This window comes from Heterodontus francisci, chromosome 18 (genome assembly GCF_036365525.1).
Source record: "Heterodontus francisci isolate sHetFra1 chromosome 18, sHetFra1.hap1, whole genome shotgun sequence".
In the NCBI taxonomy this organism is placed as follows: Eukaryota; Metazoa; Chordata; class Chondrichthyes; order Heterodontiformes; family Heterodontidae; genus Heterodontus; species Heterodontus francisci.
Genome location: NC_090388.1, coordinates 33392570 through 33419675, shown reverse-complemented (window position 1 = coordinate 33419675; position 27106 = coordinate 33392570). Strand labels below are relative to the sequence as shown.

The 27106-nt window shown below is 42.0% G+C and overlaps 1 protein-coding gene across 2 annotated transcripts in view; it reads left to right on the top strand.

Annotated features, from left to right (window-relative positions):
* kcnd2 (potassium voltage-gated channel, Shal-related subfamily, member 2) overlaps positions 1-24476 on the top strand; it is a 513722-nt gene extending 489246 nt beyond the window's left edge. Inside the window, exons 3-7 of one of the 2 annotated variants that reach the window (XM_068051227.1) lie at positions 1755-1853; positions 5394-5489; positions 16054-16113; positions 19809-20056; positions 24047-24476. In XM_068051227.1, the coding sequence (XP_067907328.1) occupies positions 1755-1853; positions 5394-5489; positions 16054-16113; positions 19809-20056; positions 24047-24224 (681 nt within the window). In that variant the 3' untranslated portion in view covers positions 24225-24476. The remainder of the gene's footprint in view (positions 1-1754; positions 1854-5393; positions 5490-16053; positions 16114-19808; positions 20057-24046) is intronic. The other variant, XM_068051228.1, reaches the window with a different exon arrangement.
* Positions 24477-27106: the final 2630 nt, after the last annotated feature.

The window sequence follows — 27106 nt, the reverse complement described above, 5'->3', positions numbered from 1 at the left end:
CGGAAAACAGCCAAATTAAACACTCTAATAACCCCCAGAATAAAACAGACCAAACAAGGTATCTTTAGACAACAATGAATTAACTATTTATTAAAAACTAAATGTTAAACAAAATTAAGATAAACCTATACCTTATAACTTCTTATTTTAACCTAGTTCCCCCATACACACATATGCACTCAAAAATCAATGGTTAACCGGTTTCTCTTTTTTTAAATTATGTTTTTAAAAATTAGCTGTTTCTTAAGAATAGCTAAATAACCGGGTTGTTCGTCTTTCTGGGTTACGTTCCTGATGGGTGAGGTATCCCAGTGTAAAAAAGAATAATCAAATGCCACTCGAAGTCTCCATGCAGAATTGATGAAAAAAACCTTTAGTAGCTAGGCATTCAATGCACTTCAGCTGCAGCAGGCGTCAAACAGTTCTTTGAACAAGGAGTATAGCAATGGGTCTAAAAACCGACAGTCTCTCAGTTGAAACTTTGCTGCGAATTCCAGAAAACACTATCAGTCAAGAGAGATTCAATATTGAAGTAAAGACTTCTTGAATTGGAAATAAAGAAAAGGATTGTTGCTATCTCCAGCAATACAAATGGTCTCTTCAAAGGGTTTTTTCCTCCTTAGGCAATTAACATGGCCTGTAGCTCATTGTAGAATTGCTGCTGAGAGAAATAGACACCTCTTTCCTCCAGTAAGCACGCTTTACTGGTGTCTCTCAAAAACTGGTTTTAGCTGGTTTTTACACACAGTTAAAATTAAATATTATACCATGTGACCTCCTCACTCTCCTGCGGTTGCCTAGGTAACAAGTGCAGCTGTGGCACACTGTTCTCAGAAATCTAAAACTTCTTTCTCTGTCTTAAAGGTACACTGTTTTTAACAGTCTGTTTCAAACAGAGGAGAAAAGAATACGGTTCCCTGAAACATGACAAAGTCCTTGTTTAGGATTCAATTTTCGTAGCAACATTATAACTGCTCCTTCCTTGAGTCTAGGTTTGTGCGGTGGCAGGACCATTGGAGTTAGACTGTGTAGAAACTCTGGAGGGTATAGAGTGTTATCATCTTCTTCATCTATAGAATCAATGCTGATGTATTCTTTTAATTCACCTGACAGCTTTTCTAAAACGTTTTAATTCAAATCTAGTGAATTTTCATTTTAAGCACAAAGAATAGCTTTCAAATAATTTGTATCAAATAATTGTGTTTGTCATTTTGCCACACTTAACCAATTCCATTATCTTATCCACATCTCCTATGCCATCCCCTCCATCCTCTGCCATCCCCATTCCATTCATTTCTGCCATGATATCCCCATCCCACTCTTGCCATCCCCATCCCACTCTTGCCATCCCCATCCCTCCATTCAGTCCCATCCCATCTCTCATGAAAGCAGTCTCTCCAGCCAGGGTAACTTTGTTGTTCAGCTTCCCTTACCTTCCGCTGTGTTCGTTCTCCACCAACCCACCACCAACCATCGGCAACGCTTCAGTCCTTCGTGTACCCCATGTGCCTCTGCAGACACCGCCCATCAAATAAACACACCATCAGACTCTCCCCTTAAATGACCAATCAAAACAGACTTTGTACAGACTAAAAACATGTATTATTATAGATCAAAAATAATTTCCTCATATAAATCTCACTCATTGGTAATGAGTTTTCAATATGAGTGTTCTATTGTCAATGTTAAATATAACAAGAAAAGAAAAGTTGTGGATAAATTGTTGATAGGTTTGTATGTTTTTATTTGTACAGAAAGCCAGACTTGCAAGAATCCGGGTGGCAAAGACTGGAAGTGCAAATGCATATATGCAGAGCAAGCACAATGGCTTGCTAAGTGATTCACTGGAGCAGGTAATGGGCTGCTGAGAGCTCAGTGTTGTACTTTATTCTTCTTCTTTTCTGCAGCATACAGAATTGAGCCCCAAAAAAATTCAGTTGTTATTACCCTAATCCCACATGTTTGCTGATATTTTGTTTTCTTTCATTTACACGTTCATAAAGACACTGCCATCACTGAAACTGAAATCCTGTACATGAATATGCTGCTTGAATGTATTCTGAATTTTCTTATAGGGTTAAACAAGTTGCTACTTTCATTTATGTATCTTTTGAAAGTGTTCACTGGACATTCGAGCTAGGATTCATTACAAGCTGCCAATATGTGATAGATACATAGCAATCACTGGAGGGTTACAAAAGAGGAAGCATCAAGCTGCACAGTTTATGAGCACAGCAGGATCTAATAGGAGCAGTTCCAGCTTTCGCATGTGCTAGCAGTAGCCATGTGTTTTAAATCCTCACTGGGATTTTCATACAGTTTGTATCAAATGGAAAAGCCCAGTGAAAAAAGCGTTTCTTTTTGTTTCTTGCAGTCACATTGTCCCAGAAAGTCAGGCACAATCCAGCCACTGTAGAAATCTGCATATCAAAGCAAAGAGCTATCCAAGGCAGTCTCAGTACTAAATAAAAAGTAAAATAAAGGCCAGCATTCACTGACCAACTGCCAAGGAAGCTTGAGTTTGCTGAAGGGAGAAGACTGGGTTAATTAGAGCACACCACAGATGATCTATTAAAAAGGTAAGAATGTAGGAATTAAAACAGTCGTTCAAAATATTCCAACAATCTTCAGGACAATATCTGAACACTCATCATTTTATGTTACAAAGCCATGTGCTTTATTAAGGCAATGCTGAACTTGCGTCAGGTATTCTGGAAGAGTGGAGACCAATGGTTTCCATGTGATGCTCCAAATCAAGGCCTTTTGGAGATCAAATTTATAGTGTACCTGAAGTTGTTCTTCGATTACTTTGTGCATTTTTGTATAAATTTGAATTATTTGCCATATTGTTTTGTCTATCATTTCTTTTAAATGTTCAATAAGTGACCAGGATTAATGGAGATGAATATCTTCAGGACTTCTCCTGCTTCATTGTCAGAACTTCAGCAATGGAGCCAAAATTATGCACAAAAAAAGCAAGTTATTTCCTGTAGGTTTTTCTGACCTTGAGATAAAATAGCCAGTCCCCAAGCAAAGAAGACAAGCAACACTAATGTAGAGACGCTTCAAACAGCGACAGTAATTAGTCTCAGGATGTGCCTTTTTAGACCACCTCCTTCTCTGAATAGGGGCTTGAAAAAGACAGGCCAGATTAGCAACCAAACATCATTGCCCAGTTTCAATTCCCAGACTATCTGTGAGCAAGGACACAAGAGATCAGCAAATAATTATACAGCTTCTCCCACTCTGCCACCGTAACATTGGCAGAAACTGGATGGAGACCCTGTTTACGCGGGCAACCGAGATTTCCACCAAACGTGCTGAAGTTATAGCAATGGAACAGGAACTGTCCTGAAGAACACCCCCCTCCCACCCCAGTTAATCCTCCTCAGTTATCAATTACTTTTTTAAAGAGATAGACAAAGTAACATGACTAATAATTCAAATCCATTTGAAAATGCACAAAATAATCAAAGAACAACTTGAGATGCAAAATATATTTCTTTGCCATCAGCATTAAACATGAGTTGCATGGGCTTTTGGATTCATTGGCCTCGATTTTAAACCTCCCACTACCCTACCTCACCCCCACCAAAAAGGTCGGGGAGTATGAAAATATTGGGATCAAGCAACTGGACCTCATTCCCATCCATTTTAACAATGAGACCAACGATGAAGCTCCTGCAAAAGGCAGTTGGGGGCCTGTTTAACATTCAGAAGCCAGGGCCAGATGACATCATGGATTCCATAAATTAAATTTAACTGTAGGTCAGAGGAAGACCCACGCTTTTGGCTTCCGGGCACCAGATCCAAGCGTGGCCCAGAGCTTCTACCTACCCTTCTCCCCCCACCGAGGCCCTGATTGCAGCCTGAAGCCCCCCTCCCTATGCCCGCTACCGACTGCCAAGAACCATGTCAAGCTGTGGCATCCTGCTGCTACCACCCGCTGGCCAGGCAGTCAGTCTGGCTGGCTGTCAGACAGGAGTCTTCCTAATATGATCCATGCCTTTGAAATTAGCAGTCCCTCCACCGCCCTAGCCTTGCCATGTTCTTCGCCTACTGACAAGCTCCCCCACACCCTCCCCATCTGCCTGTTAATATCAGTGCCATTATCAGTAGAAGTGAACCAACATGCATTTTTGACTAAATGTTAGGAAATAATTAAATCATACAGGATGAGCAGCAGCTTTTTTCCAATACACAATTCTGGTGAACCCATATGCTCCTGGCTACCAACTCTGCAACATGAATTGCTCCACTGCTTCCTGCATCTGGAAATCGGCAAAGTTTTTCTTTAGGTCAAGATTTTTTTATTGACCGGTGCCTGGTGGTCAAAACTCCAACTATTCCAGCAGCCCTTGTTCTCTTTCCAGGGCCCTCCCAATCCTGCTGCTCCTGTCTTCCCCACTGCACCAACTCCACTCCCAACATGACGAAGGTAGTGCAATTACTGCATAAAGGATTGAAAACCAACTGGAGTTCCGTGCAGACTATGAAAGAAAGAAAAAAGGTGAATAAAGGTAAACAAAGTAGAAAGAGAGGGGAAATCTGCAGCAGAGAGGGGATTTTTTAAAAAGAACACTGCAGAGGAAGCATACGGATCAGGAAAAATCTATTGGACAGAGAGAGGGGAAGTACTGCAGGAGAGACAAGAGCATTGAAGATGCACAGAGAATAAAGAAATCAATAAGTGGACAATAAGATATCCAGTTGAATAAACTTAATAGTCAGAAACAGTTTGAACAGTTGGATGTCTGAATGTTTGAACATAATGAATTTCTAGAAGATACTGTGTTCCAACACTCAGTGTAAGAACATGTAAATGAGTAGAACAACCTCTCCTTTAGGTATGTTTATTACTAAGAAGCCTAATTTACCAGAATCAAATAGGTAATAGGCCCCTTATTACCATATGCAAAGGGACTAATGCCTTTTTCAGGTGTGTGCCCTGGATGCCAGTGGAGAAACTGTTAGCAATATGGCAGGTGTCACATTTCCAGTTTTTTTGCCATTTTTCCTTACATAAGTGATCACCTTTTGAAATCAATTACACTAGTCTATGTAAGATTTGAGATTTTCCAGAAGGTCTGAAAGGGACTTATACCATCTCTAGGCTGAGATCTTTCAAGAGCATAAAGAGCAATATCCCTGTCCTCTGAAGTCCTCTGACTCTGCTCCCTTATACTACCTTGATATCGGAGGAGCAGACGGAAGATCCACCTATGTCGCAAAACCCACGCCTCCCCCAAGTGGAAATCAGGCTTTTCAGCCCCATAGATTTTGGAGCCTATAAAAATCAAAGCAGTACAATCCATCTATGTTGAACTAGAGTCTGGAATATTTTAATAATTGGCTAAAATATTTTTGATTCATTGTCTCTTGATTTGTTTCAGATGTCTAATGATGAAGAACAAGCCCTAGTTAGCAAGTCAGTGTCTTCATTTCAGAGGCAACATCACCATCTCTTACACTGTTTGGAGAAAACTACGGTAAGGAGTGACATCTGAGCCTTCACCAAAACTTGGAAGTAAAATGAGTTGACCCTCTTAGGCTTGTGTTTTTGCATTTTTGTTTGAAAAATGATTGTCCTAAAATTATGGTGTATGTTTTGCAGGAAATCATATTGCCTGTTTACTGAAAAAGATACACTAATAGACCTTACCAAAAAATTCTGTTACGTAGCACCACATCATTCTTGCTTCACGTTTATCATCTCGCCCACCTTTCACCTCTTGTGAGAATATTTATAGGGAGCAAGGATAAGCCAAAATAAAAATACTCCAGATAATATGTAATAGAATCTCATTATATCTAAAATAATCTAACAAAGAATGAACCCTTTGAGGATCCATTTTTACTCCAGGATATAAAATGCAAAAGTCTTGGGGAAATTTGAGTACTTTAAATTTTGGTGATAATTCAGATTAAACTGATTTGACTATTCCATCTTTTCTTCAGAAATTTGTAAAAAAAAATGTTTGCATAAAATAATTTAAATTTGATGGACAGACATTTTTTATTCATTCATTCACAGATGTGGGCAGCATTTATTGACTATCTCTAATTACCCTTGAGAAGTTGGTGGCGAGGCACCTTTTTGAACCTTGTAGTCCAAGTGGTAAACTTACTCCCACAGTTTGGTAGGGAATTCCAGGATTTTTATCCAGCGGCGATGAAAAAACAGCGATACATTTCCAAGCCAGGGAGGTGTGTGACTTGGAGGGGTGGGCGGGTGGGTGGTGGGATCTTGACGGTGGTGGTGTTCCCATGCACCTGCTGCCCTTGTCCTTCTAGATGATAGAGTTCATGGGTTTGGGAGGTGCTGTCAAAGAAGCCTTGGTGAGTTGCTGCAGTGCATCTTGTAGATGGTACACACTGCTGCAACTGTGCGTCGGTGGGAGTGGATGTTGAAGGTGGTGGATGGGGTGCCAATCAAGCGAGCTGCTTTGTCTTGGATGGTGTTGAGCTTCTTGGCTCTTGTTAGAACTGCACTCATCTAGGCAAGTGGAGTGTATTCTATCACACTCCTGACTTGTGACTAATAGCTGCTGGAAAGCTTATTTTCTATTCATTCATGGGATGTGGGAGTCGCTAGGCAGGCCAGCATTTATTGTCCATCCCTTGAGAATTGCCCTTGAGAAGGTGGCCGTGAGCTGCCTTCTTGAACCGTAGCAGGGGCGGCACAGTGGCGCAGTGGTTAGCACCGCAGCCTCACAGCTCCAGGGACCCGAGTTCGATTCCGGGTACTGCCTGTGTGGAGTTTGCAAGTTCTCCCTGTGTCTGCGTGGGTTTTCTCCGGGTGCTCCGGTTTCCTCCCACAAGCCAAAAGACTTGCAGGTTGATAGGTAAATTGGCCATTATAAATTGTCACTAGTATAAGTAGGTGGTAGGGAAATATAGGGACAGGTGGGGATGTTTGGTAGAAATATGGGATTAGTGTAGGATTAGTATAAATGGGTGGTTGATGTTCGGCACAGACTCGGTGGGCCGAAGGGCCTGTTTCAGTGCTGTATCTCTAATCAGAAAGGCTTTGGGGAGTCAGAAAGTGAGTCACTCACCACAGAATTCCCATCTCTGACCTGCTATTGTAGCCACAGTATTTATGTAGCTGGTCCAGTTCAGTTCTGGTCAATGGTGACCCCCCCAGGATATTGATGGTGGGGATTTGACAATGTTAATGCCATTGAATGTGAAGGGGAGCTGTTTAGACTGTCTCTTGTTTGAGATGATCATTGCCTAGCAGTTGTGTGGCATGAATTTTACTTGACACTTTTCAGCCCCAGCCTATACCCTGCCCAGGCTTTGCTGCATGCAGGCACAGAGTGCTTCATTATATAAAGGAGTTGCAAATGGATCTAAACACTATGCAATCATTCACACACAACCCCACTTCTGTCTTTTTGATGGAGGGAAGGTGATTGATGAAGCAGCTGAAGGTGGTTGGGCCTAGGGCACTATCTTGAGGAACTCCTGCAACCATGTCCTTGAGCTGAGATGGTTGGCCTCCAACAACCACAACTACATTCCTTTGTGCTAGGTATGACTCCAGTCAGTCGAGGGTCTTTCCCCTGGTTCCTATTTTAATTTTACTAGAGTTCCTTGATGCCACATTTGGTCAAAGCCTGTCTTGATGTCAAGCACAGTCACTCTCACCTCACCTCTACATTTCAACTCTTTTGTCCATGTTTGGACCAAAGCTGTAATGTGCTCTGGAGCCAAGTGGTTCTGGTGAAATGTAAGCTGAGCATCGGCAAGCAGGTTATTGCTGACTAAGTGCTGCTTGATAGATTCTTGTTAGGCAAGGGAATCAAAGGTTATCGGGGATAGATGGAGTGTGGAATTCAAGACACAAACAGATCAGCCATGATCTTATTGAATAACGGAGCAGGCTCGAGGGGCTGAATTACCTACTTCTGCTCCTAATTCGTATGTTCGTATAGCACCGTCAAGGACCCTTTCCATCACTTTGCTGATGATTGAGAGTATACTGATGGGACTGTTATTGGCTAGATTGGATTTGTCCTGCTTTTTGTTGACAGGACATAACTGGGCAATTTTCCACTTAGTCAGTTAGTTGCCAGTGTTGTAGCTGTACTGGAACAGCTTGGCTACAGGTGCAGTTTGTTCTGGAGCACAGCCGAGATGTTAGCGGGGCCCATAGCCTTAGCTGTATCCAGTGTGCTCATCTGTTCCTTGATATCACTTGGAGCAAATTAAATTGGCTGAAAAATAGCTTCTGTGATGGTGGAGGGGACTGAGATGGATCATCCACTTGACACTTCTGGCTGAAAATGGTTGCAAATGCATCAGCCTTGTCTTCTATATTCACATGTTGGGCTCTGCTGTCATTGAGTATGGGAATGTTCATGGAGACCATTCACAACTGGATGTAGCTGGACTCCAGAACTTTGATCTGCTCTGTTAGTTGTTGGATCACTTAGCTCTGTACATACGCATGCTTCCACTATTTAGTGTACATGTAGTTCTGTGTTGTAGCTTCACCAGGTTTGGCACCTCATTTGGCATGCTCTTCTACACTCCTCATTGAGCCAGTGTTAGTCCCATGGCTTGATAAGAGTGGTAGAGCAAGGGAGAGGCTGGATCATGAGGTTACAGATTGTGGTAAATACAATTCTGCTGCTGCTAATGGCCCACAGTGCCTCAACTATGCCCAAGTTTTGAGCTGCTAGGTCTGTTCTGAATCTATCCCATTTAGCACGGTGGTAGTACCACATAACAGGATGGAAGGTGTCCTCAGTGTGAAGATGGGACTTCATCTCCACAAGGACTGTGCGGTGGTCACTCTTGCCCAGTACTGTCATGGGCAAATGCATCTGCTGCAGTAGATTACTGAGGACGAGGTCAGGTAGATTTTTCCCTCGTGTTGGTTCTCTCAGTACCTGTCGCAGGCCCAGTCTGGCAGTTATGTCTTTCAAGACTCTGCCAGCTTGGTCAGTGGTGGTGCTGCCAAGCCACTGTTGGTGATGGACATTGAAGTACCTCATCCAGAGTGCGTTCTGTGCCCTTTATGCAATATAGATCCAATAATTTCACCATCATTCAAAAATTCACTTCACACAATATACCCTGGCATCGCAATTATTTTTATACCATGGATATTATACATCAAAAATAGGAACCAAGATATAGCCAGAAAACTGGAGATATATTAGGGGAAGGAGTTTGGCTAAATGATATAAATTGTAAAATGCTTGGAAAATTCCTAATTTTTGCAAGGCCATCGGGGAAGCCACAGTGCAAGGATCAAGTGATTCCTCACAAGGAGGGAAGGTGGCAATTGAAGAATGTATCCTTCCTCGCCACTGCTGGGTAGATAGATTCTGGAAACTCATTTTACAGCAGCATTAGCAATGGACTGGGAGCAGGTCAACTGCACATCTTCAGCTGGAGGAATTGTAAACATGTCAAGGAACTTAAGGAAGAAGTTTTAAAATATAGATTATTTCTGAATAAGGAAATTTAGAAAAGTACGATGAAATCCGCGAAATAATTTAGTTCTCAAGGGTTTAAGAAAATAAGCATTTATAGTTTTTATAGGTACCAAACTATTATATTTCATTTACCTAGCGTTTTTAATTGACTGGTAAACGATCCATCTTGCCAATGATAATTTATCACATTTGTTTCCTAAGGATAACAAATCCATAGCAGGGTGCTTATGAGTTGCCCCCATATTTTGCTTCTTGCCACCACTGATCAAGGAACAGCATCTCATTTACCGATTGTGGCACCACGGCTGGCACTGTTGTTCAGCAGGGAGGGACAAAGTGCAGAAGAGCAATAGTTATAGGGGACTCCATAGTCAGGGGCACAGTTAGGCGCTTCTGTGGACGTGAAAGAGACTCCAGGATGGTGTGTTGCCTCCCTGGTGCCAGGGTCAAGGATGTCTCTGAACGGACAGGGGGCATTCTGAAGGGTGACGGTGAACAGCCAGAGGTTGTGGTACACATTGGTACCAATGACATAGGCAGGAAGAGTGACGAGGTCCTGCAGGGGGAGTTTAGGGAGTTAGGTAGAAGGTTAAAAGACAGGACCTCTAGGGTTGTAATCTCGGGATTACTCCCTGTGCCACGTGCCAGTGAGGCTAGAAACAGGAGGATAGTGCAGCTAAACACGTGGCTGAACAGTTGGTGTAGAAGAGAGGGTTTCAGATATCTGGACCATTGGGATCTCTTCAGGGACAGATGGGACCTGTACAAGAAGGACGGGTTGCATCTAAACTGGAGGGGCACAAATATCCTGGCTGCGAGGTTTGCTAGCGTCACTCAGGAGGGTTTAAACTAGTGTGGCAGGGGGGTGGGAACCAGAGCAAAAGGACAGCAAGTGAAATAAATGAGGGGGAGCTAGTAAATAAGGCCAGTAAGACTGAGAGGAAGAGCAGGCAGGGAGATGTTGCGGAGCACAGCGGGACTAGTGGTCTGAAGTGCATTTGTTTCAATGCGAGAAGTATAACAGGTAAGGCAGATGAACTTAGAGCTTGGATTAGTACTTGGAACTATGGTGTTGTTGCTATTACAGAGACTTGGTTGAGGGAAGGACAGGATTGGCAGCTAAATGTTCCAGGATTTAGAAGCTTCAGGCGGGATAGAGGGGGATGTAAAAAGGGTGGGGGTGTTGCATTACTTGTTAAGGAGAATATCACAGCTGTACTGCGGGAGGACACCTCAGAGGGGTCGTTCAGCGAGGCAATATGGGTGGAGCTCAGGAATAGGAAGGGTGCAGTCACGATGTTGGGGGTTTACTACAGGCCTCCCAACAGCCAGCGGGAGGTAGAGGAGCAGATACGTAGACAAATTTTGGAAAGATGTAAAGGTAACAGGGTTGTAGTGGTGGCTGATTTTAACTTCCCCGATATTGACTGGGACTCACGTAGTGCTCGGGGCTTGGATGGGGCAGAATTTGTAAGGAGCATCCAGGAAGGCTTCTTGTAACAATATGTAGATAGTCCAACTAGGGATGGGGCTGTACTGGACCTGGTATTGGGGAATGAGCCCGGCCAGGTGGTCGAAGTTTCAGTAGGGGAGCATTTCGGGAACAATGACCATAATTCTAAGGTACTTGTGGATCAGGATAAGAGTAGTCCTCGGGTGAAGGTGCTAAATTGGGGGAAGGCAAATTATAACAATATTAGGCAGGAACTGAAGAATTTAGATTGGGGGCGGCTGTTTGAGGGTAAATCAACATCGGACATGTGGGAGTCTTTCAAACGTCAGTTGATTAGAATCCAGGACCAGCATGTTCCTGTGAGGAAGAAGGTTAAGTTTGGCAAGTTTCGGGAACCTTGGATAACGCGGGATATTGTGAGCCTAGTCAAAAAGAAAAAGGAAGCATTCGTAAGGGCTGGAAGGCTAGGAACAGACGAATCTCTTGAGGAATATAAAGACAGTAGGAAGGAACTTATGCAAGGAGTCAGGAGGGCTAAAAGGGGTCATGAAAAGTCATTAGCAAACAGGATTAAGGAAAATCCCAAGGCTTTTTATACGTATATAAAGAGCAAGAGGGTAACTAGGGAAAGGGTTGGCCCACTCAAGGACAGAGAAGGGAATCTACGTGTGGAGCCAGAGGAAATGGGCGAGGTACTAAATGAGTACTTTGCATCAGTATTTACCAAAGAGAAGGACTTGGTGGATGATGAGCCTAGGGAAGGGAGTGTAGATAGTCTCAGTCATCTCCTTATCAAAAAGGAGGAGGTGTTGGGTGTCTTGCAAAGCATTAAGGTAGATAGGTCCCCAGGGCCTGATGGGATCTACCCCAGAATACTGAGGGAGGCAAGGGAAGAAATTGCTGGGGCCTTGACAGAAATCTTTGCATCCTCATTGGCTACAGGTGAGGTCCCAGAGGACTGGAGAATAGCCAATGTTGTTCCTTTGTTTAAGAAGGGTAGCAAGGATAATCCAGGAAATTATAGGCTGGTGAGCTTTACGTCAGTGGTAGGGAAATTATTTGAGAGGATTCTTCGGGACAGGATTTACTCCCATTTGGAAACAAACGAACTTATTAGCGAGAGGCAGCATGGTTTTGTGAAGGGGAGGTCGTGTCTCATTAATTTGATTGAGTTTTTTGAGGAAGTGACAAAGATGATTGATGAAGGAAGGGCAGTGGATGTTATCTATATGGACTTCAGTAAAGCCTTTGACAAAGTCCCTCATGGCAGACTGGTACAAAAGGTGAAGTCACACGGGATCAGAGGTGAGCTGGCAAGATGGATACAGAACTGGCTTGGTCACAGAAGACAGAGGGTAGCAGTGGAAGGGTGCTTTTCTGAATGGAGGGATGTGACTAGTGGTGTTCCGCAGGGATCAGTGCTGGGACCTTTGCTCTTTGTAGTATATATAAATGATTTGGAGGAAAATGTAGCTGGTCTGATTAGTAAGTTTGCGATGACACAAAGGTTGGTGGAGTTGCGGATAGTGTTGAGGATTGTCAGAGGATACAGCAGATATAGATCGGTTGGAGACTTGGGCGGAGAAATGGCAGATGGAGTTTAATCCGGACAAATGTGAGGTTATGCATTTTGGAAGGTCTAATGCAAGTGGGAAGTATACAGTAAATGGCAGAACCCTTAGGAATATTGACAGGCAGAGAGATCTGGGCGTACAGGTCCACAGGTCACTGAAAGTGGCAACGCAGGTGGATAAGGTAGTCAAGAAGGCATACGGAATGCTTGCCTTCATCGGGGCATCGAGTATAAAAATTGGCAAGTCATGCTGCAGCTGTACAGAACTTTAGTTAGGCCACACTTAGAATATTGCGTGCAATTCTGGTCTCCACACTACCAGAAGGATGTGGGGCTTTGGAGAGGGTACAGAAGAGGTTTACCAGGATGTTGCCTGGTCTGGAGGGTATTAGCTATGAGGAGAGGTTGGATAAACTCGGATTGTTTTCACTGGAACGACGGAGGTGGAGGGGCGACATGATAGAGGTTTACAAAGTTATGAGCGGCATGGACAGAGTGGATAGTCAGAAGCTTTTTCCCAGGGTGGAAGAGTCAGTTACTAGGGGACACAGGTTTAAGGTGAGAGGTGCAAAGTTTAGAGGGGATATGCGAGGGAAGTTCTTTACACAGAGGGTGGTAAGTGCCTGGAACTTGCTGCCGGGGGAGGTGGTGGAAGAAGGTACAATAGCGACATTTAAGAGGCATCTTGACAAATACATGAATAGGATGGGAATAGAGGGATACGGTCCCCGGAAGTGCAGAAGGTTTTAGTTTAGGCAGGCAGCAAGATCGGCGCAGGCTTGGAGGGCCGAATGGCCTGTTCCTGTGCTGTACTGTTCTTTGTTCTTTGATTAGGCATGTTACAGCCTGCCGGACTGAACATTGAGTTCAATAATTTCAGAGCATGACGGGTCCCCCTTTTTATTTGTAGTTCTTTTTCTTTTTTCTTTTTATTTTATTTCAGTTTGTTTCATCATTTTTTTTTAACCATGTGCCTGCCCACTTTTTTTCATGTTTGTGCTTTGAGCCAGGGCTGTTCATTTCTCTGTCAATTAACACTCTCTCTGCACTAACACCTTGTCTTTCAGCACACCATTAACATACCGTTTGCTGCATGACCTTCTTGTCATTTATTCTCTGTGACCCTGTCCTATCAGCACCTTCCCTTTTGTTATCTCTTGCCTCACCCCCACTTTATTTGCTTAAAACCTATTATATTACTAACCTTTGCCAGTTCTGATGAAAGGTCACTGACCTGAAATGTTAACTCTGCTTCTCTCTCCACAGATGCTGCCAGACCTGCTGAGTATTTCCAGCATTTCCTGTTTTTATCCCATATTTTGCTTGTATGAATCAATTTCAGGGCCTCTCCAGAATGATCTGTTTATTATCAGGAGCATGGCTCCTCGTAGAAGCTTAATTACACCTTCATTCCTGTCAAAAATTGAAAATATAACTTCACACCCAGTGTAATACCATTTTTAAAAGATCAATTATGGGGGCAGTAAAACTCGCAATCATCCCCATAGAATAAATACATGGTGGTATCATGTTTTGCATATCCCAAAGCAACAGAAATCATCCCTTCTTGAGGCATTGCATCATCAGAGCTTTTGGTCATGGCATCACTGGTGAGATAAATGAGTTTTAGTCCATGATTTTAGTTAGTTGTTTGTAATTGGGATGATTTACCTTAAGTGAAAATGCAAATATTTTGTATTGTGCACAAGCATCTGTGGTGTAATTAAAAATGGAGATTCACCTCATTCAGTTTTCCAATTCATAGCTTTGTGTAACTGAATTCTGAAAGAAAAAACGCATGTGAGGGATGGTATTCCAGCAGTAATTTGCAACTAATGCATCAACTGCTGGAACAATGAGTTCTTTGTGTTATACTATCACAGTCACCTTGCAATACTTCAGACAGTGGTTTCACTTCATTCTGGCAATTGACTAAAAGAAAACACTTTTCAAAGTACAGTACCATGCAAATAGAATAAGCAATGGGAAATAAACATTTAATAAAAAATAAACTATGGATGAAGGACTTTGTTAAAATAGTACATTCAGGAAATTCATGCAAACACATCAACTAGTGTTTAAAAACAGCACACAGGAATTTCAACCCCTTCATGAGGAATGCAGCCAGAATCACTGTCATTTATATTTTTCATAAACCATCAGTTTTATTAATCCTCTATGTTTGCATCTGTGGGAAAGCGTGTGCTAACCGGTGTCTGAAGTTGCAAGAAAGATTTGCATGACTTGGAATGATATTTGATGAAATCTGTAAGGAATCTTGTTATTATTTGTAGTACTATGTCTGCAGTCTTTGTTGTCTGCATTATTTCTCTCTAACTCTGATTTTTTATTTATTTATCTGTATGCACCCATTAAGATAACAGGCGTTAGTGCTGGGAAATAGATATAATGGATAAAATTTGCCATTTTGGGCAGCTAATTTCAGCATCAATCAGTTCCAGGTCAGATATGAGAACAGATTAGACACACGCTCTACTCTGCTTCAGCAATGAGCCTTAACTGATAACTTCAGAAGAACTCTCTACTGCACCTTGGTGACTTTTTATTTTCCACCTGAGTAATCTTTATGACCTCTCTGAGTGGAATTGCTAATTTAGCGTAAATTTTTCGTGCTCAATGCACACCTACTAGGAACTGGATTAACAGTGCCCTGGCTCATTTTCCAAGTGGGTTATTGCAGTCTGATCTAGAGCTGAAAGGTTACTTATAGCCCACTATGCCATTCAATCACCTATACAGACATGCTTTCAAACCCACAAACTATATCATATAAAGCATTCCTTATGTAAGTTAAATACTCCACACAAAATAGAAATAAATTTACTTGGCCCACCTTTCTTGATGAATGTTTGAAGAAACTGTCATGTAGGGAAATCTAAAGACAGCTTTGTGTGATATTCATGACAGTCTTCAACAGATTAGGCTATTTTTTCCCCCCACATCAGGGGACTGTCACAGCAAAACTATTGAAATTTAACATAGCCCTTTTTGATCAGGACACTGTTTTTCAGTGCCGTTTGATTATTTTTCAAAATCTCTTTGTCAGCTAAATGCCAAAAAGGTAAGTTACAAGCTTCGCATTCAGTATGGAAACTGTTGAAATCTTTTTCACTGTCTTTAAAGCTGTAAGAAAACTCAGTAGCTAGCTCTAAAAATATTACTTGCGAAAGAGTAGACATAGTGCAATTATCTCCCAGTACATTAATGAAAGAGGAGACTTATAAACCATATCTAACATATACTTAAATTTGCTCTTTAAAGATAATTATTGTCTTTTTAACAGCCTATTTATTTTTACATTTTATTTGCCCAAAGTATATTTTGTAAAAAAAAGTCATTTCAATCCTTCTGGCTATGATTTGTTATTAAATATACTTGAAATTTTCTAACAAATAAATGTAGATGTTATATAGTGATTAACTGTGCAATACTCCCAGTTTATGAAGGTGTCAGAAGAGATTCTGGTGTTTTGTTCAGATATTTGAATATACTCATTTTAAACTGTTAAGATGCATTAGTCATTGTTTCTTTTTTGTTGGCATGTTACCATATAGGGATTGTCCTATCTTGTGGATGATCCCCTCTTATCAATTCGGTCTTCAGCGTCCATTAAGGTACCAGTTTGATTGTTCGTGTCAGAACTATCTGAATTTAAGTGTCTGTAACGCTGCATTTTATGGTATTTGTGCTGCAGCCGTTGATGCTTTAACAGTCATAAGATGTTTGTGCTGCATGCTAGTATTCTGTGATTGTGCAAAAGCTTTTCTGCTGGTTACTTGTTTCGCTGTTTTAATGGGTTCAGTGTTCTCCACATTTATGTGTCATTCTTTCTAGAAAATATTGATCAGCTTAGCATTAAGTGCCCAGCACTTAATAAATGTATAAGGCAATAAAAATGACAAAGGCAAGCTGGTAGGTAATATTGTGCAACATACATTTAGTACATCCATGGATTTTATGATATAGAGTTTTAGATATTGTTTCACTCTGAATGTTATAAAAATGCAATGATCCATTTCTAGTGGATGGATGGTGACAGGTGAGTGCAAATGATTCTTAACTTTAAACTTTGGACAGTGTAAGTTTAAAGTTGATGACAATACATTCAAAAGTAATGAGGGAAAATAACTGTATATCAACATAAACGTGTGGACAGTAGTTTCATAAATGTGTGGACAGTAGTTTCTGGATAGCCTTAGGCCAAATCCAAGAAAAATTCTAATGTCTTTTCAATATACCATTCGCATTCATTGACATCATATATAAATTTTAATTTAATCATGAAATCGTTTGGCAAATTTAATGGTCCCAAAAATCCCTGGGGGTTCTGCTAGTCTTCTACCATAACTCTAGCAGGAGAATCTGGAAGATGAGTATCGGCATCCCACCGTCCCACCCACCTCCCCCAACTTCCATAATGGGGAGACACTAAATTTTATGGCTGCATGGGGCAGATGGGTGCCAGAGATCCATCTCGAGTGGTGATTGCACCTCCCTGGCCCATGCAGTCCCACTAGTCCTGCAAATTTCTGCTGTGGTCCCTACCGAGGGCACAGGCTGGTGCAATCCCAGGATAAGCACTGGGATCTTACTTTAAGGATTTTTGGAACCAGTGTTTTTTATGAGCATCTAATTGTTTCCATGCTTCTCAGCATTTTATCTGAATTCAGTGGACAATGTAGCCATGATTGATTTTGTCATGAAAATAACATGCAAAGTATTTTTTCTAATACAAAACCAGCTTGTCTAATTTTCATATGCTGTATTTGAATAACCATAAGGATATCAATTAATTATTTTCCCGTTTATTTAGTTTTCTGGTTCCTGGTTATCACGGTCATGATTGTCATAAATATTGTTTTCATGGCCAGTTTATTTAACTTATACCGTGGTTGCAGGGTCTAAATAACTTGCATAAAATTATCAGGACTCACGTATTTGCAATGTGACCCTGCCAATTTTTACACTCCTCAGTCTTGACTGGCTGATAAACTGACCACTAGGGGATAATTTTAACAGGTGGTTTTGGATTAGGTGGGAAGTAACAATTTCAAACAAGAACCCAAGCCACCTCAAATCCATCCACTTCTGATTTTGAGGGAGATGGATGAGGGGCAGGCGACCAATCTGCTCTAGGAAGTGGGTTAGTCTTTGAAACCTTTTAAGGAGAGTGCGTGCCTCCATTTTAACAAGGTTTGCATTTTTTACTGCTGTTGTTCGGGTTTCTTGGGCCTCATGAAACCCAGTAGGTAAAAGGAGGTGAGAAGGGCTGGATCCATAAGATAAGTTCCTTTATAGCACTGCTTTCTGGCCTGGAGGAGCAGGAGTAATTCCTCCAGGCCCAACAAGCTAACACTGTAAATCCCCAATGATCTGTCAGCATCCCTGACCTCAGCCCTGTAATCACCCCCTACCGCCTCACAATTACTTTCAACCCTCCCACGGTCACCCCTGACCGCTCCACAACGCAATCTACCCAACCCCACGACCACCACCACTAAACCTAACTGCTCCTCATCTGCGGCTTTTTCCAGAGCCTTCTTCACCTGACAGACAGCCAGCCAAGCCGGTTTTCAGGAGGGAAACCTGGAAAAAACACGCTGTGTAGTTAAAACTTCTATATCTATATCCCATCTCCAAAATGGATCTCAGAGATAGAGGAAATAGATAAAGCAGAGATGCTCAAACATTTAAAAATCATAAAAACAGTAATAGAAAAGTTAGGATAGGATATATTAATTTGTAATCAAGTAAAGTTAAAATGAGATTTTTAAAAAGGAAGATTGGACTGGCAACATGTATTTATTGTTTTAAGTGTTTAATTACTTGCAGTAGGTTAAACTATCATCATGAAGCTACTCCTGACTTTCGAATAACTTAACTGCTGTAATACTAGGACTAACTTCAGCATCATGATGCTTGACCTGAAATCTGAAATTCTTGAGTTGCAGCCTGTCTAAGGGTTTGGTGCACAGTAAACAATAGATGCATTATGCCTTTGATCTGTTGGACTTTATAAAATATGATGAAGCCTATTACAAGAAAATTTCATGAGGAACTCACGTTTCTTATCGATGACTAAGTGCAGAAAATATAATAATGCCTTTTAAAATTCCAAGTTTGCAATGACTCCATCAGCCAAAAATAAGGTTGTTTTTGGAGCCACATAACTGTGTGTGTCCAGTGCAGAATATTTTTATTATTATTTACTATTTTATATTTGGACATGGAGTTCAAATCATTGGTATTTTCTGCTGTATCTATCTTCCTGACAGTTGAAGAAAGTTTATTGACTTTTCTGATCATGATTGCCCAGATGTATTAGTGGACTTTGGTAGAGAATGTTGTGTTTCTACCAGAAGAATGTGGTACTGCTTCACTGAAACAAAGCAATTTGATTTCATTGATATGAAATTGTGTAGTGCACTATTAACGTACAAGCATACTGATATGAAATATCTTTGTCAGCTATTTTAAAAATTAATGCTAACCCAGTTATTTTGAATAAGGTAAAGCCTTCATTAAAATTGCAAAGTGAAATTTCATGCAAATATCGCACCACCTGATTTCACCCAACCATCTCTTCTGTGCTTTCTTGTGTGTTATCATTTTCCACATATCACCATTAGAATGCTACAGAGTAGATTTTACAAATTCTTGCTCACAGTGTAAATCGTCATCCCCCTGGAGAACATATTGGGAATTGGGTGCAATGGTCAGTACACCTGACAGGATTTTACATCTGAACTTTTCTGTGGCGCCTACTGACCTCTGCCCACACTCCCAATGTGTACTGCTGGTGTATGAAGTTCCATGTTAGGTGTTCAAATTTTGTAATCCTATGCTTGTTGTAGAACTCTCCTGTGAAATTGGTCTGCTCCACCATCTGACTTGCCACATGATAAACTCATTCAGCAACTTGTGGTGCTAACAGGATACTAAGTGCTACTTGGCATAGTTACGAAAACCTTAATCCAAATCTTTATCATGTCAGCCAAAAAGTAGGAAAAGTAAAACCAGAGTGAGAATATTAAACACAGATAAGCAGGTTCTGGAAAGACCTGGTTAGCTCTTTGCAGCTTCTGCCACTAGCTGAGCTCTACAGCCAAACACAAGATTGGAATTCAACAGCAAGTGCCAGCCATTGTGCCCGCAGTTTTAATCGATATTCGTGAACTTGCTGTGAGTCTAGTCTGTCAGACCCTGATTCTTCCTGTTGACATATTCTTCTAAAAAGAGGTGAAGCGCCAAAACTTTCTTAAAACTATGATACAAATTACTTTTCATTTTCTGCCCCTTTTTCAATTAGAATCATGACTTTGTGGATGAACAAACATATGAAGAGAATTGTCTAGAAGGATCTACAAGAAATCGATCAAATTCGCACAGCCCTTCTCTCTCCTCTCAACATGGTTTAACAGGGACGTGTTGCTCAAGACGCAGCAAAAAGCCTTTCCGGCTCCCAAATTCCAATATTTCTTGCAGTCACCCTGGAAGTGTACAGGAGCTCAGTACTATTCAGATTCGATGTGTGCAGCAGAGTGCGCTCTCCAATAGGTAACTACTTCTAAGTGTCTTTTTTTTAAATCACTGCTTAATAACCCAGACTTTAAACTTCTTTTATTCATTCATGGGATGTGGGCGTCGCTGGCTAGGCCAGCATTTATTGCCCATCCCTAATTGCCCTTGAGAAGGTGGTGATGAGCTGCCTTCTTGAACCACTGCAGTCCATGTAGGGTAGGTACACCCACCATGCTGTTAGGAAGGGAGTTCCAGGATTTTGACCCAATGATAGTGAAGGAACGGCGATATAGTTCCAAGTCAGGATGGTGTGTGACTTGGAGGGGAACTTGCAGCTGGTGGTGTTCCCATGCATTTGCTGCCCTTGTCCTTTTAGTTGGTAGAGGTCGCGGTTTTGGAATGTGCTGTCTAAGGAGCCTTGGTGCGTTGCTGCAGTGCATTTTGTAGATGATACACACTGCTGCCACTGTGCGTCGGTGGTGGAGGGAGTGAATATTTGTAGATAGGGTTCCAATCAAGCGGGCTGCTTTGTCCTGGATGATGTCGAGCTTCTTGAGTGTTGTTGGGGCTGCACCCATCCAGGCAAGTGGAGAGTATTCCATCACACTCCTGACTTGTGCCTTGTAGATGGTGGACAGTCTTTGGGGAGTCAGGAGGTGAGTTACTTGCTGCAGGATTCCTAGCCTCTGACCTGCTCTTGTAGCCACGGTATTTATAACTTAATAAGTAAAGGTAAAAAAATCTTCTTCATAAATTATAGAAACCAAGACTACATCAATTAAATGAAAAGGTCACTGTCAACTATTGGGTAATACATGGATGATCAACCCATCTTGTAAAAAAAAAGGCTGCATTTCCTGACAACACAACCACAAGGTGGCGCAGTACTGGCACATGTGCAAATGCAGCCACATCTGCTGAAATGTCACTGTCTGCGACGTCTCAGGCAGCTGCCGATAATAAACATGGTGCTGCTCAATTTGTCACAAAAAGCAAATTAAACCCAAATCCTCTCAATGGCTGTGATCGCCACCTCCATCTCACCCCCAACAGTACCTGCGCCCTCCTGCCATTGTACTTCTCTTCACCGCTCCCTCCCGCCCTCACCACTTCCCCCACCCTGGCCGCTCACTCCCCACCTTTCTGCTTCGGCCGCTCGCTTCCCACTTCCCCACACCCCCGGCCGCTCGCTCCAGGCCTCGTCGCCTCCTGCCTCTTGGCCACTCGCTCCCACGTCACCTCTCAGCCGCTCACTCTCTGCCTTGCTGCTTCAGCGGCTCATTCCCTGCCCCCTGCCACTTCTTCGGGCAGCGCAGTGGGGAGCAATCGGCCGAGGGGGGAAGCAGCAAGGTTGGGAGAAATTGGCCGAGGGGGCAAGCGGCGAACATAGTAACAGGAGTAGGCCATTCAGCCCATCGAACCTGCTCTGCCATTCAATACAATCATGGATGATCATCCACTTCAATGCTTTTTTCCCACACTTTCCCCATATCCCTTTATGTCATTGATATTTAGAAATCTGCGAAGAAGCGGGGAGCGATCGGCCGAGGGGGAAATCGGTGAGGGCGGGAGGGAGTGGCTGAGGGAGGGCGGGAGGGAGTGGCTGAGGGAAGGCAGCAGTGAGGCGGGATCGAGCGGGAAATTGAAAGCTGCAATTGAAGTGGGGATGGCAAGTGGGAGTGGGGTACTAACAGGGGGAATGAAGCCAGTGATCACGTCTATTGAGGGGTGAGGATGTCATTGCATGGTGACATCAGTGCGCACATGCGTGCATTTATACTGGCAAGCTGTCAAACGTTCGCATGCACTGATGATGTCCGTGATCAGTCTGTGCATGCTCTGCGTTGTCAGGAATCACTGTAAAAAAAAGTAGTAGGATTTAAACTGCTGTGACCAGTGAATGGCAATAATTTAGTAAAATTTCCAAGTTAAAATAGTTTCAATGTCAATCTTGTGACTCTCGGCCCTGGTAGTGTATTTGAAATAAATTGTGCTGAGAGAGAGAGTTAAGAAACTTACTAGACCCAGTCATTTGCATGACTCAGTCACACCCTTGGTGCATGCCCACCTCTGGCCTTACCCTGCACAGATGCAGCTGCAAGCCTAAGATGCCTGCAGGAGCAGAACTAGCCATCGTCACTGGGCCTTGTGGCTGCTGCCTGAACATCTGTGGTGAGGCTGCAAAAGAAGCCCTCCTCAGCCTTCTTGCTGGGGTCCTATAGACCCTCAAACCTGAGCGGGTCCCATGCCCAAGGCCTAAAGCTAGCTCTTTCAGGTGTTTCTCAAAGTGGGCATTGTTCTTTTGCTATTTGATTAAACTGTGGCAAGAGGGACAACATCTTTCTCGACCTTATTACAATGTTTTCCCTTAAAAATGCGCCTATTATAGACGCAGGCCCAAGCCCACCTCTTCGGGGCAGCCCTGGTACTTTCCAGGCATTTCCAAGGTGATAGAAAGAGGAATGTAAGATCCTGAGAGTTAATTTGTTCTTGGTACAAGTTCAAACCCGTGGCAGTTTCCTAGAATAGGTTTCGTACTGAAAGGCTTTAATGTTGTAGGACCTCTACGTAAAATTTGTTCCCAATGAGCAGGGCAGGCTTCACTGTCTTCCCGCTCAGAATTTTTCAGCAACCTCTGCGACCACCAACTAAAGGAACTTTTGATTCTTTTAAAAATAAACCTTTCTGTGAATCCAGGAGGAGCAAGACTGCTCTCCCTGGCACCACAGTCCTGGCAGCCTTCGTCCCCCCTCATCCATTTGCTCTCTCCACAGCACCCCCTACACCCTAGAATTTACCTGAAGATCACTGCTGGGGAGGCAGGTGTGACTAATTTTTTTTTTCATCTGACAGACTGGCTGTGGAGGGGAGACAGACATCAGCGGCTCACCCTAACTATGTAAATGCCAATTCTTGGCAATCCTGGGACCGCTTGGTTTAGGCATGTGCAGTCTTCAGGAACGGACCCAGACCAAAATCTACCCCATCATTTCTTTTGTTGAACTATTCCTAAGTTTCTTTTCATCTTTTCTTTCAATTCATTTGACTCATTTCAAGCTTGAAGGGTCATTTAAAGTCAAGAAAATATTATAATTATGAAAACTGGGGAGTGCGTTTTGATTTTTACTGATTAAGTGCAGTATCCTTAATGGTGAGGCCTTTTAAAATAAACTATGTGAATCAATTTAACTATCTTTCGCTGATCATTTCAACAAAACAAAAATGGAAGGATTTATTGAACCAATATATTATTTTAATAACCGCTTTGATGCAAAAAGTTGACTTTGTTCTGCCCTTGGAGACGGTGGGGGGGGGGGAGGCAAACAAAGTGGCAGATGGCGCTGTTCCCGACATTGCCCAGACCCCCTGCTATTTTGTCCGGGGTGGGGAAGACCAAGGACGGTCTTCCTGCCCTAGGCCAATTGAAGCCACTTAAGAGCCTCTTCCCGCTTCCACCTCAATTTTGTGGAAGGCAAAGGGACCTGTCGCTGCATGAAGACACGCCTCCTTTGGGGGCAATCCAGGACCCCCGGAGGCACCCCCCGGTGGCAATCGCCACACCCCGGGCAGTCACCCTCCCATCCTCACCCTGCGCCAATCCCATCGCCAGGGCCTGTCTGAATGGCCCAGGCAACCCTGAGCTCATTTATCTTCCCCAGGGTCTCCAGACATCTTTGTAGTGCAGGGCCTCCTGCAGTACCAGCAGTCAACCACTGCTCTGCAATGGCCCTGCCAATTGGCCAGCAGCTCTGGAAGCAGGAGCTCGTCCCTTAAAGGAACAGTGTCCCTGATAGCGGGCAGTTAATTGCCTGTCCACCATTAAATGGCTTCGGGAGTCTGACGGAGGGCCGAGGCAGGGTCTTCCTCTGCCTTCTGGCCCACCACCAGGTCCCCCTTCGCCAGAATAAAATTCAGCCCAATTTGTTTTCAGTTTTTTGTGACACATCATTTAAATAGCTCATCTTATGGTGGTCCCTGCTTTGTTAGTACCTTACAGGCTATAACGATTTGTGTTTATTCTTCCAGCCGATCCAGTTTGAATGCAAACATAGAGGAAAGTGTCAAACTAAATTGTGAACAATCTTATGTAACAACAGCGGTAATCAGCATGCCCAGCCCACCTGTCACGACACCCGAAGGAGACGACAGGCCTGACTCTCCAGACCAAGCAGAAAGCAACATTGTAAAAGTGTCAGCTCTGTAAAAATCTTACTAAGTTAAATGTGAGGCTGGAAAGTCATCTGACCACCTGTGTTATGTTCCTGCTATTGAAGAAATAGAAAAGAACATCACAGACAAGAGAGCAAGAGGAGAACATCAGTGTTTTCTCTAATAGTTTTGCATTGTGAAGTCCATGGCAACAGTGATCATCGCACTGAAGATATTTATCAGTGGAGCATGACATCAAAGTTATGTAACATTGACAGTGAGATGAGCAAAAGGAGGTATCATTAAGCTTGCTAAAGTTCTGCAATGACTACTTTGCAGTTGAGCACAATGAGACATTTCCACATACTCTACATTTCCTGTCCCGAAGGCTCGTTTTAATATAAAAGTACTCGTCAACTGGAAAAGTGTGCATGAGGGAGAAAAAACAAAAAGAACTTTTCAAACTACAAGTGGACTTTTCCTCTTTGCAGTAACAATCAATTCAGCAAAAATAAAATGAACTTGTTGAAGTTAGACAGAAGTAACTGTAAATATTGGATTGAAGATTAACATATTTTAAGTTAAGCAAAGACCACAGAATTGCATGTTAAATTTTCCTTGCGGCAATACCTAACATTCTTTGTTTTTCAATGCAGTGGGCACGTACAATATTTCACCAAAATCAGGGCCTGTTTCTTACCAGAGGACTATGTATAGTTGGTCAGAAGTCACTAAAACCGATTGCAGTAATACCATTTACGCTACAGCAAAACTTTGTGAATAATGAACCTCAAATTAAAAATATTGTATTGAGGATGACACAGCTATACAGAGCAGAATACAAATTTTTATCCAGACGTTTTGTTTTCCCCAGTACAAGCTTGAATTATAATGCTTATTATGAGTGTGAACTATTTTCAGGCAAGCGCTTGAGTGAGTGAACTGCAGTTGATGTGTATTTCAGATTTTATCCTTCTTCGTTGCAGCTGTAGCAAGACTAACAGACTGTTCTTTCTGCATGGTCTCCAAGATTTATATGGGATTTAGTGGATGGTTATTCAGCAAGCTATGTACTCCTATCATTTGCAGCTGTGGAAGTTGTTCTTCCTCCTATAAATATATGAATATTTTGAGTCAGTATCTTCAAATGTACTGAATTGCAGTTTTAATTCCTTTTTTTTTAATTGGGGATTTTAAGTGTGGTAATATTCAAATGATTTAGTCTTTGGTTTAACCACTTTCCTTAAATCACACTGGATGATATTATAGAGTAACGGAGTGGCCTTTATTCTCAGCCACAGCTCAAAGGAAAGAGAACCATAATCTGCATTCATTGGAAAATGCTCAGTAGGCAGAGGGTGTTTCAACAGAGTAAACCTGTTTGGCACCCCCCATCCCTAAATAAAGCAAAATATCTGAATGATATGGTGCTTCAAACAGAGGTTAGAAGGACAGAGTCAAGTTTGCATGATTGATATTTCTGTGGCAAGGCAGTGAACTTCCACTACATTTTTTTTTGTAACGCTGTTGTATTTAGACTAATATATCTAGTTTACAAATGTGAGCATTGTTGACGTGCTGTTAAATGGGGTAGGCTGCTTGGAAAGAAAATTAAAAATATATTGCATTTTTGTTCAATGTTTTCATAGATTGGTCTCTGTCTGAAGCACTGCAAAGTAATACAGCAATACTTCTTTAAAGATGTAATGAATACCTGGTTGCAAATATAAAAGTATTTGCTTCACACTTTTACGGTAAAGGATGGCAGAAGTTGCATCTGGAACTTTCCCATCTACACTTAAGTATTACTTATGCAAAAGTTTCCTTTTCTGAATATTTTTTATATAATCTCCTTATGATGTTATAAGGGCAACTCTGAAATCTCTATCAGACTTACTGTCCTGGGTTGTAAAATGACTGTTGCAGTGTGCAATGCTCTGTGCTGTAGTTGTAATTTTGTAGTGTATCATATGATTTCACTGTTTTGGATTTAAATAACTTTCATAAGTTCTACTTTAGCGAAGCAGCATAATTTGCCACCTATTGTGCTGGATAACTAGACATCTAAAAATAAAATGTCTGCATGCTTCAGTTGGAAGAGTTGGTATTGTAACTAGAAGTAATGCTTAATAAATCAACAGCAATCATGTTCTTAACTACTGAAAGGTTAAGTCTTGTAAAACTATCCCTAGGTAAATTGTACGGGGCAAATAGTGTAAGAATAATGTGAAATAACATTGAAGTATTTTTGCAGACAAAATGTGCAACTGGAAAATAGAATGTATTTAATAGAACTTACAAAGATACAGAGAATATTTGAACTGCGTATCTTCACCTGTAAAATATACATGGAAAGATGTGTTGTTAAAATGCAAGTATGCAATAGCATGAGGGATCATGAATTGTGCATTTTAAATAATTTTTAAAAACAAAAGGCACATTGGAGATACATGATATAGAAAATGATTCCCATGTACGCAAGTTGAGATTAAAATGTTTTAATTTTTCGGCACGTGTGTTTTCTGTCACCTCAGTAATGCAATCAACCATATTCGATATATAGTGCAATATATATGGTCATTTGTGGGAAAGGTCTACATAGTTACATTCTGCAACAGTGTAAAACTTATTCATACATAATCCGAATAGGCAATATCTTGGCTTCACTGATGAAGCCCAGCCTTATCTCTCTCAAATACCCCATTACCACTCTGCTGTAAGGCTTGTCTGATGTCCAGTCTTGGATGAGTAGCAACTTCCTCCAGTTATGCAAGACCAAAGCTTTCATCTTCAGCCCTTGCCACAAACTCTATACCCTCACCACCAAATCCATTCCCCTCCTTGACAACGATCTCAGGTTGAAACAGACTTTGCAATATTGACTGAACTTATGACCACATATCCTCTCCATCAAAAATACCATCTACTGTCACTTCC